Consider the following 12,300-nt stretch of genomic DNA (forward strand, 5'->3'; position numbering starts at 1 on the left):
CAACTGATCCATGATCTTTTCCCAAGGCATATCTGTAGAAAATATTTATGCAAAACTTATCTTAATCCGAACTGAAATAATGTGAGACACTTGATATAAAATTACGGAAAATTCACTTTTGATAAAAAAAAGACAAAAAAAGCGCAATTATCAATGTATTGAACAAAATATTTTTTTTAACTCATCATTGCCTCCTTCCTATTTGACGCAGAAACGAAACTCAAAAAATTTTAGAAAAAGTTCATAATTTTCATTCATGCATAAAAAAACAAAAAACAAAAGTTTTCAGAATCGGATAACTAAAAAAGATAACTTTTAATTGTGTACAAATAATAAATATAGTGGGAAAAGATTCTAAACATATAATCGTTAAACAACCATTTTTAACCACAAACATTACGTTACTGTTAACGTAAAAAAATATGTACTTGTGCAATAATACTGTGATAAGCATCATTTATCATTAAAAATGGAATAATAACTTGAACCAAAATATGTAATGAAAACAACTAATTCAAGCATAATTTATTACTGGAGACATATGAGGGTGTCAGGAAATTCTACCAAACGCTGCGGAACAAATAGCGTGGGTATATCAAAATTACTGTGATTAGTTTGGGCGTATATTTATTACACCAAGCAAAGTTTTCACTAATAACAAGAAATTCTCACTAAATAACTTCATGTAACATTATATTAAAAAGATACTGCTCCCTCAAATGAAAAAGATAATTAGAATGTATTCGGAGTGTGAGAAATACAACATATTTTACGAAAATACTAGATTGAAAATTGGATGGGAAAGAGAATTATACAGTTTTTAAATATGAGTGCTTAATTTTTTAAATCGATTACAAAGTTAAAAAAAAAAAGAAAGAAAGGTAGCCTATAAATGTAATTTTTGCTTTGAAATGTTTTTAGTTAAGATCATTATTCAACTTACGCTTTAAATGGAATTTTCTTTTCTTTTTATTTCCTGAAAACAGTGTTAAAGTTGTGCAATAAAATGCATAACTCACTTTTAAAAGATGGCCCTAGCCTTCTGTGTGCCAAAAAAATCTTTTATTCTTTTAGACAATATAAATTCAATAGATACATTTCAATGAAGTGGATATGTCTTTATGTTGAATTTCATTCACATGAAGAATAAATTATGGGAGCACCATACTTATTTTGAATAAAATAATAGTTTCTATTTCAATGCATTTTACCAAGGGAATGTTTCCTCGATTTTCTTTTATGTCAAATGTAGCCCTACAATCTTTTTTAATCAGTATAGATTGTATTTAATCAAAATATTTAAAGGCTTTTCTTAAGAGATTTATTTTTGAATGACTCTAAATGAATTGAATAAGGAATTCAGTATATCTTTTAATTTATTTACAATGATAAAATGTCACAAGACAACAAAATTTAACAATTTAATTAAAGTAACAATTAATTTGATTTTCAAATTGCAGTTTAAAAAATGTATGATATTTTCCACAGATTATCTTTTCTCAATTATCCAGAGGAAAGAAAATTCTAGAAAAATTACCTCAAAAATCGCAATTATGTTAATAAAAACTGAAATAAACATTATTTAAACCACTCATTGTTAACGGTTTGTCCACTATTGTTAACGGTTTCCCCTAAATTCTAATTTATAAAATTGCAGTTCTTTTTACCACATATTTAGTAACAAATACAAAACTGAGAATTAAATTTAGCTGAATAAATGGTTTTTATGTCATACTCTAAGTTGTATGAAGAAACTAGCAAATTTTACCACATTTACCAAATTTTATCACTTATTATAAAATTATATTTCATCGTTAATTTAACAAAAACATTTAACCAAAGCACTTCAGCAACATTACCAAGCTTCTCCGTGTTCCCATAAGACCAGCAACCTAGTAAAATTTACCATATTCTGATAGTTTTGACCATACTTGTTTTCTCAGTGTACCAAAAATGTTTTGATAAAATTATATTGTATGATTTCTTACAGAGTTTTTGCTAATTTATTTTTTCATTTTTTTTTCTCTTTTTGAGACGTATTTGTTCAAAGCTACGTTGCCTTAAATATTCAGGGACGGAATCGTGATTAAAAAACTCTCTAAAATAAGGCTAACTTCTTCCTTCAATGCATAAAAATTAATGCCGTATGAATCCATCACAATGCATACGACACTGTTTTTTTAAAGCAATTCATTTCTGGCATGCAATAATCGTAGTAATAAACTTATGGGTAATAGTTCTACTCAAAATATAAATCCAAATAACCAAGATAACTCAGGTAATAAATAATAACAAACATCAAGTCGTCCATTAAAATCTACTTTTATTAACTTACAATATAAAAATAAGATTTTACAATGCAGCCGCAAACATCTATATATATATTTCTCCTACACGGCGACAAAAAAAAGCCTCATTACAANAATTTTTGAAAATGAAAAAAAATACTTCTTCATTATGTCAAAACACAATTATGTGCCGAGTTTCGTGATTGGGCGAGGCTTCTAGGGTGATATATTGTGATTACAGACACACAGCCGCGTTTATTATTATGTATAGATGATAAAATGTCACAAGACAACAAAATTTAATAATTTAATTAAAGTAACAATTAATTTGATTTTCAAATTGCAGTTTAAAAAATGTATGATATTTTCCACAGATTATCCTTTCTCAATTATCCAGAAGAAAGAAAATTCTGGAAAAATTACCTTAAAAATCGCAATTATGTTAATAAAAACTGAAATAAGCATTATTTAAACCACTCATTTGGTAATTCTTTTGTTAACGGTTTCCTCTAAATTCTAATTTCCAAAATTGTAGTTCTTATTACCACATATTTAGTACTAGCAAATGCAAAACTGAAAACTAAATTGAGCTGAATAAATGGTTTTTATGTCATACTCTAAGTTATATGAAGAAATTAGCAAATTTTACCAAATTTTATCATTTATTATAAAATTATATTTCATTGTTAATTTAGCAAAAAATTTTCACCAAAGCACTTCAGCAACATTACCAAGCTTTTCCGCGTTCCCATAAGGCCTGAAACCTAGTAAAACTTATCATATTCTGATAGTTTTGACCATACTTGTTTTCTCAGTGTACCAAAAATGTTTTGATAAAATTATATTGTATGATTTTTTACAGAGTTTTTGCTAATTTATTTCTCTTTTTGAGACGTATTTGTTCAAAGCTACGTTGTCTTATTATCATTGTGAAATAGTTATTGGCACCCAGAATTTTCAGGGATGGAATCGTGATTAAAAATCTCTCTAAAATAAGGTTTACTTCTTCATTCAATGCGTAAAAATTAATGCCGTATGAATCCATCACAATGCATGCGACACTGTTTTTTAAAGCAATTCATTTCTGGCATTCAATAGTTGAAATAATAAACTTCTGACTAATGGTTCTACTCAAAATCATAAACCAAAATAACCAACAATATAAATCAAAATAACCAAGATAAATCAGATAATAAAAAAAAAAAATCAAGTCGTTCATTAAAATCTACTTTTATTAACTTACAATACAACAAAAAGATTTTACAATGCAGTCGCACACATTTTTCATATAGTTCGTGATCATTGTAGCGAAATTAAAAAAAAAAAGATTAATGCGTTTTATAGCTAATACGATGCTCTATTTTAGTTCGTTTAGAAACTAAAAACTTAACATAATTTATTTCAGGACTCAGCAGTTGCAGTCAAAAAGTCCTCTGATTAATGACTGAAAAAAAATTTTTTTAGACAATACGACTTTATTCATCAATAATCATTCCAATGTTAGTCTAACGTTGCGATGTCATTCTTATAAAGCGAATGTCCTGAACCTCCAAAATATGACTTCATATTTTTTGATGATTCTCTTTTCCCGGATTATTTGCTTGATTGTAGTAAACAGGTAACTGTCACTCAGAAATGGATCTGTGTCGGATACATTGTTAAAATTTGCATTCTAAAATTATGGTAAAATAACTGGCAGCTATCTGTCCATCCGATTAACCGTAAAGTTTACGGTAAGGAACATTTTTTTCCTTTATGGTTTTGAAACCATTTACAAAAATTATGATTATAATACCATGAATAGGAAATTATTCGGTTTTTAAACCTTTTACATCAAGCATTTTTCAAAAACATAAAAGAAAATAATAATAATTATTTAACTAGACATAAGAGATCGGCTTATCGTAAGGTAATAAGCATTGGGGAATGCCGGACGCTGAATATTCTTCATGTGTTGAAGGAAATGGAGGATATAGGTATTGTGGTGTCAATACTAGGACTCGAACTCCAGTTCATCCGGTCATGAGATTGACAGATAAGCCCGCTCGGCAATAATATGTACGTAGTTGCAAAGAACTTAGTAGCTTCATTAGGTGGTTCTAGCTTGTGTGATAAAATTCCGGTTGTTTAACCGTATTAGTTGAAAACAGTTAATAAACAGTTTTTCTCAAACTTAACAGTTTGATTGACATTTTATTTATGGTTATTTGACTGTTTTGATTATATATGGTTAAATAACCATTCACTAAATAGTTATTTAACCATTTTTTCTGAGAAATTTCGAACAGTGCAACAATAGCTCAATTGGCGCAATTTTAGTATCACGCAGTTTCAGTATTTGGTATGGTTTAGCATCGTCTTTGAACAAGCTTGCACAATATTGTTTTTGCCCCACTGATAGCTAATTTCGTAACTCCTTCAGAAAACAATTTTTTCTTACGCAAATTATTCTTCAAAATATTAAAAACGTTGCCTTTAATGTGTTAGATATAACTTGCAATTTCCCTTTACGCTTTTCCAATGCAACTTTAAGAAATGTTATTTTTTAAAACTTGTATGGTTTTGTTATAGAATCACCTTAATCGTACCTCCTAAGCATTTTGCAGTATTGTTGCTTAAATGACTCCGGTTAAACACTTTGACGTGGTTGCTGTGGACCAGACATCATTCTTTTCAAGCCATTTCTGATCGTGAATGTTAATTTTGTCTGTAAGAAAGTATTTAAACAGAGATGAAATTTGGTGTTATGTATCGTTCTTTCTTTACTTCTTATTTCGACTCAAAACTTCAAACTGAAAGTTCGAGATGCCTGTAAATAGTGATAAAAGTTGAAGATATATTAAAAGGAATATTTTAAAAGTTTGTATAGTATCTGAAATATGCATCTATTTATTTTTCGTAGCGCCTTTTGTGGATTAGTCTTAATGCTTTTTGAGTGACGACTTAAACCTAACTTGCTTTGAGTTCTGTATTTTTTGCAAAGGATTTATTTATTTTTTTTGTACTCAGAATAAGTTAAACATTATTGATTAAACAAATTTCGGAAAGAGATTATTTAATATTTATTTTATTTTTAAACTTAGATAATTGTGGTATGGTTATATTGGCTTAAGAAGTTAAAACTAAAAACTACCTGAACATCCATGCGTTGGCTCCGGGATTTTTTTTTTTAATTTACATAACTAACAGTTTCATTATTAACTGAGAATGCAGCATCAATGCAAAATTTTGGGATTCATAACTAAGAAAATTAATTTAAATTTAGAAGTATAAATTATTAAAAAAAATATATAAATAAATGCAAATTTAAAGATAAAAATATTTTTAATATACAATATTCTAAGACATATAAAATTACATAAAAAAAGAAAGTGAGAAAACAAACGATTAGCGAAAAAATATACATCAATTATATTATTTTATTACATAACTAATGTTATTACATAACATAACAATATCTTGTATTATGTTAAAAACATAACATAACTACTTTGAATTTTTAAACTAAGATTCATTGTAGAATAATATCAGTGCAACACTGACACTAATTGTCTACATTAATAAGAAATAAAATCACTAGATAAAATTATCAGAACTACTTTTATTTACGCAAATTAAATAACTAACATTAAAATATTAATTTCAAAGAGACTAAGTTAAAGTTTGGATGCATGTTCTACTTTACGTTACGCTAATGCTTTTTGAATAATTTTCTTACAAAGATTAGATATCAATTTAACGTTTTCTAATTTTAATAACACTTGAAGACTATGGGTTAATAAAACAAAAGCGCAGACTGTCTAAATTATTACAAGTAATTTGCAAGCTTTTGTCCCATACACTTACAAGAAATTGACTAAAACAAGAATTTTTGTTGACGTATTACATAAAAATAAACTGTATACTGTTAAAAAAACTCTGGATCAAATTACGGTAAAAAGTACTGGCACTTACGGTACTAGTACATTTTACTGTAAAATTAATTATTACCGGAACATGGTACGGAGCCAAAAATCTGATGTACGGCAACTTTTGCAGTAATAATTACCGTAAATTCTCCGAATTACTGTAATTAAATAAATAGCATTGTAAAAAGCACTTTATAATATATTACGGTAAAAATGGATTTTACGGTGAAAAAGGGATTTCACGGTAAAATGGATTTTACGGATGATGCACCCTACTTTATCTCGCAATTTCTCCGGGAGTTTTTTACACTGTATACAAGGTTGAAATTAAACTAAAAACTTCTGCCAGAAAAGCAACATATGTATCCAAAAAAAAACTATTCACAACCCAACTTTGAGAATTCGTCATTTTGATCTTCGATAAATAATTCATCAACGCAGAAAAAATGCGTACATCAACGTAAAACATGACATTTATTAAGCGATTAACATTCTGGTAAATAACATTCTAGTTTTTAAAACCAATCTATGAAGTTTAATGCAACGTAGATCTACCTCCTCATGGTGCACTCCGGGCAACGCTCTGCGTCTAAATGATCTACAACCTTAGGCAATCACTTGCTATGAAAGCCCATTGTGGTGTTTGGGGCAATGAGTAGGCAGATTTACTTGTCAGAAAAGGTGCCAATTTGTTACAACAACCAAATACGGCAACTTCCTTTTGGAAAATCAAACTATCCCTTAAAAATTTATGTAAAACCAACTCATTACGAGACCTTCAGACTCGCGCAGCTTTGAAAAGTAGGAGAAATGTAAGCTCTTCTTTAATTCCCGACAAATCAAGACGCGATGCAGTTGCGGCCTTCCTCTTATATACAGGCCACGACTGTCTTTCCGCTCACTTATACCGCATAGGCCCTTCCACCACGCCTTTTTGTCCACTTTGTAAATCTGGAGAGAAATTGGGCAGGGACCACCTACTTCTATCTGGGGCCCTTCAAGGACACACTGAGTCCTCAAGATATTGGGAAGAAAGAGAACTTTTAAGGCAATGACTTCGGTCTTCTTTCTTTGTTATACTACGTACATTTGTATTCGTTATTTGTTTCATCTTTCTATTTGTACCTTTTTGCCTTACCATTGGAAATAGGAAAAAAAAAAGTTTAATACAATTTTGTAAATCACCCCTCTTGATTAATAATTTGACTGACAATTGTTGATTTTATTTTCTTCAGGTCCACCAGATCCAGTGCAAAACTGTAGCGTTAGTAATCATACAGAAGAATCATTAATGATAAGATGCCAAGAAGCATATGATGGTGGTCTTCAGCAGAGTTTCACCTTGGAAACGTATGACGCTGAACACATAACGATGCTTAATAACATGTCAAATCCAGCACCAGTGTTCACTGTTTATGACTTGACACCAGGAACTAGTTTTGTGATTGTTATTTATGCCTATAATGCCAAGGGAAGAAGTGAACCTAAAATTGTGAGAACGAGTACATTGGCAACACCTGAAAGTCTCACTCAAAGAGGTGAGCTCCTGAACTTATTTGTATTACTGTTCAACTTTATTTATTTACAATCAATGATATACAGAACTGTAAAAATTATTCTTCCTTTGTCTGCGGGGCATTCTATTGGGGAGAATGGTGAGGATTGATTNCCAAACATTACTTTTTTATCGTTTACATGTAAACCAATTGTTGCCTTAAATCAGCTTTTTGTTTTTTTTCCATAGTTTCCATGAATTAAAGATTAATTCCATATGTTTTTACGTCTTTTTTTCTGTATCGTGCATTGATACGTATGCACTATCCATTTCATGCAGCTCTGTGGATGTTTCGCACGACTTTCTTACTTTCTTTGCTTGCTCCCCTAATTTTTTTGAGCAGTGTAGTTTGTAAAACCAATCTATGAAGTTTAATGCAACTTAGATATACCTCCTCGTGGTGGACTCCGGTCAACGCTCTGCGGCTAAATGATCTACAGCCTTCGGCAATCACTTGATATGAAAGCCATTGTGGTGTTTGGGGCAATGTGCAGGCAGATTTACTTGCCAAAAATGGTGCCAATTTGCTACAACAACCGAATACGGCAACTTCCTTTTGGAAAATCTTATAAATTATGTAAAACCAACTCATTGCGAGACCATCAGACTCATACAGCTTAGAAAAGTAGGAGAAATGTAAGCTCTTCTGTAATTACCGACAAACCAAGACGTGATGCAGTTGCTGCCTTCCACTTACATATAGGCCACGATTGTCTTTCTGCTCACTTATACCGCATAGGCCTTTCCACCACGCCTTTTTGTCCACTTTGTAAATCTGGAGAGAAATCGGGCAGGGACCACCTGCTTCTATGTGGGGCCCTTCAAGGACACACTGAGTCTTCAAGATATTGGGAGGCAAGAGAACTTTTAAGGCAATGACTTCAGTCTTCTTTCTTTGTTATCCTACGTACATTTGTATTCGTTATTTATTTCATCTTTTTATTTGTACTTTTTTGCCCTGCTATTGGAAATTTAATAAAAAAAGTTTAATGCAATTTTGTAAATCACCCTTCTTGATTAATTATTTGACTGACAATTGTTAATTTTATTTTCTCCAGGTCCTCCGGATCCAGTGCAAAACTGTAGCGTTAGTAATCATACAGAAGAATCATTAATGATAAGATGCCAAGAAGCATATGATGGGGGTCTTCAGCAGAGTTTCACCTTGGAAACGTATGACGCTGAACACATAACGATGCTCAATAACATGTCAAATCCAGCACCAGTGTTCACCGTTTATGACTTGACACCAGGAACTAGTTTTGTGATTGTTATTTATGCCTATAATGCCAAGGGAAGAAGTGAACCTAAAATTGTGAGAACGAGTACATTGGCAACACCTGAAAGTCTCACTCAAAGAGGTGAGCTTTTGAACTTATTAGTATTACTGTTCAACTTTATTTTTTTATTGTCAATGATATACAAAACTGTCAAAATTATTCTTCCTCTGTGTGAGGGGCATTCTATTGGGGAGAATGGTGAGGATTGATTAACCGTTTTCTAAAATGAAAGGTGGGAATTGAGTTTGAATTTATGGTCGAAATAATAATGTTTTTCAAATATTTAAAAGCTACATTATAAAGTATTTCTCGCATATAGTTTAGTTCCGTTTCCTAATTATTTGATTTTTTTATGAAATATAAGGTAATAGGATATAATTTGTAAATTTTTATCCTCCTAATTCATTTACCTATAATTCACCAAAAAATCTAATTTTTAAAATATGAATACAAAACTTACAATATTTGAAGAGGATAATGTAAGTTTCTGTTACATATCACATTCAAAACTCTTTCTTGAAATTTTAATGCCAAAAAATTAGTTCAAAGCCATTTACTTCATTTTTTGAACATTGTTATTTCAAGGGTTCTATTTTTTGAATTCCAATAATTGATTGAGTCCTGCCGTGCGTATTTTTTTCACTTGGTGTTGTAAAACTTATTCAAAATAAATAATGATATTTCAATCAAAAAACGGGGACAAACGTGTTTTGGTTCAACTTGCAGATGGTAGTAAGCTTAAGCGGTGATTAAGCAGGTAGTACCAAGATGTGTTTAAAAAAAACTGGCCATTAAAGGAGTGTTCTAAAAAATTATTGAAAGTTAGAATAGCTCCTTCGGTGTTTTTTAATTTTTTTTTTGCACACTACTAACCATAGAAAACATTCAAATTTATACATTAGAAAATAAATACACATACTTCTAGCAGTTCTCAGCAAAATAATTACGTCAAACATTTTCTTTTAAAGTAAAAAAACGCTTAAATTAAATTATTTTTCATTTTAAATTAAAAAAAATATGGGAAATATTATCAGTTTTTTGAAAATTAATTATTTATTTTGAAAAATTAATTATTTATAATTTATAATTGTTGGTGCCCATAAAGCAAACATTTGTTTTTTCCCCATTTTATTTATTTAAAAAATTGTGGTGATTTAACCCCTGGTTCACAGTTATTTTCACTACTTTAAATACTTTTTGCCTGATATCAAATGAGGATTAAATTATGCATCCAAATTGAGCATCCGAATTAAACGAGAATCATACTTTTTCGTAGCAGGTTATGCAGAAATAGTTGATTCATAAAGCCAGTTTTATAAATATTGAAACCTATGTTAAAATTAAAAATGAAACACGCAGAGGTAAAATGAAGCCAGTCTATGCTGAATATCTAAAATATTAGCCTACACTATTTTACAACAAAAATAAATAGTTTATGTAAAGATTTCCTATTTATGGAAATTTAAAAGATGGCTGCCATCCAAAGTTCAGCTTAGTCTGAGATATATTGATGTTTAAGATTTAACAATTTCAACACACAGTCTAGTTTAAGTCTTCTTTTTTGTTATGTAAATAGAGCTTTATGATGCAAGACAAAATGGATTTCAGTCGTAAACTTGAAAGTAGAATAATACAGCTAAAATACTCAATTTACTGGTTCGATGAATATGTGAAAAATATGTTCTTACTGTATGTTTAATAGTTGACGTAGAAAATAGTAGAATATTTCAACAGCAATCAAACTCTATTCATACAAACTTGTAACATAATTCACTCATTTCTTAGAGTCTGGAAATAAATGTTTCTCCTTTAAGTTAGACTTTTAATGTAATTAAATGATACTACAATAGTAGTAATTTCTTAATAGTTAATTAAATTAGTTTTCAAAATGATATGTGTATAAGTAAATAGATTTAAAGTAATTTTTTCTTATTTTTGTTGTTTTATGATCAAAATGGCTAAAACTATTTATATGAACGAAAAAAACTTCTTAACCCAGGAGGATGCATTCCCTTTAATCGAACGTAAAGACGCGGAAGTTAAGAACGTTAAAATGGACCAAATAAAATTCATCAAAATGATGCGCAAAAAAGCTAAGTTTTATTACATATGTTAATTTTTTTGAGTTTTTAGACATTGTAAATTTATTGCTTAACTATTTAAATCTTTTTGCCATTCTTTTTGTGATAAATTAAATGAAACTTGATAATATTTACTTCTAGTAATTAGTATATTAATTATTATATTATACTCGATATGATTGATTTAATACAGACAGAAATGCATATAGAAATATTTATGAATATTTAATTTTCTCCGAGGCACTAGTTACGCAATAAAATGTATGTTCCTTCGAAAACTAATCAAGCACAAACTGTTAGTTACAGTGGTCCTCTCTTTCTCCTGCAGAACTTCCTTTTAGGGGGTTTTTAATATCTATTTTGGTGATTCCAGACATAAACTGTTTATTATTTGAGCTTGTAGTTCATGATTCAAATGCGGAATAATCCAAGTTTGCTGATGTTGATTACTAATAAGTGACTAAGCAAGGTCTTTGATATTCATACACAGGTAAGTAATGTCGCCGGTTTTTATGCACAGTAAGTTAATTTTTTTTTAGATAGTAAAGCAGGCTCTTGTTCTTATTGCACTAAGTTCGTTTTGCTACCAAACCGGGTAATACATCCCCTCTTCAGATGATCAAAATTGCGATGTCATGACTTCGGATCCTCCTCATGGATGTTTCCCCGACCATCATTGATAGCCCATTGTGCAGCCCTAGATCGACGTAAATAAAATACTTACCTATTTATTGCGGTAAAACTTCCATGAACATTGTAAATCAGGAGAAATTAATTGCAAATCAGTAATTGAGAACGAAATAAAAGCACTGAACTCGGCAGCTACGTATAACAAAATGATTAATTGAACAAAATGAACGCATCGCCGGGCCATTCCATGACCCCAGTAACTGATTAAAACGTCAATTGAAGGAAGAAAAAAATCCAAAAATTCCTTCAAATTATTCATAAAAGGCAGATGAGGGTAGTTTCTAATAGAACAGAGATAAACAGGTGTCTAGTTCTTTTAGGAATTAGAACTTATAAAATGCATGAGGTCATAAAATGACCTCCATGCGTCCTTCCGAGTAAAACATTTATTAAATTCAATTTAATTTCGGTTTTTTAAGTCATTTGTAATAAAGTTAAAAACTGTACAAAAGTGCAAGCACACAGATTATATATATATATCTATATATCTATATATAT

The 12,300-nt window shown here is 30.0% G+C and overlaps 1 protein-coding gene across 2 annotated transcripts in view; it reads left to right on the forward strand.

Annotated features, from left to right (window-relative positions):
- LOC107436142 (protein turtle homolog B) overlaps nucleotides 1-12,300 on the forward strand; it is a 409,568-nt gene that overhangs the window by 338,434 nt on the left and 58,834 nt on the right. For both annotated transcript variants that reach the window (XM_071179194.1, XM_071179196.1), the window contains exon 8: nucleotides 8,810-9,112. In XM_071179194.1, the coding sequence (XP_071035295.1) occupies nucleotides 8,810-9,112 (303 nt within the window). The remainder of the gene's footprint in view (nucleotides 1-8,809; nucleotides 9,113-12,300) is intronic.

This window comes from Parasteatoda tepidariorum, chromosome 1 (genome assembly GCF_043381705.1).
Source record: "Parasteatoda tepidariorum isolate YZ-2023 chromosome 1, CAS_Ptep_4.0, whole genome shotgun sequence".
Lineage (NCBI taxonomy): Eukaryota > Metazoa > Arthropoda > Arachnida > Araneae > Theridiidae > Parasteatoda > Parasteatoda tepidariorum.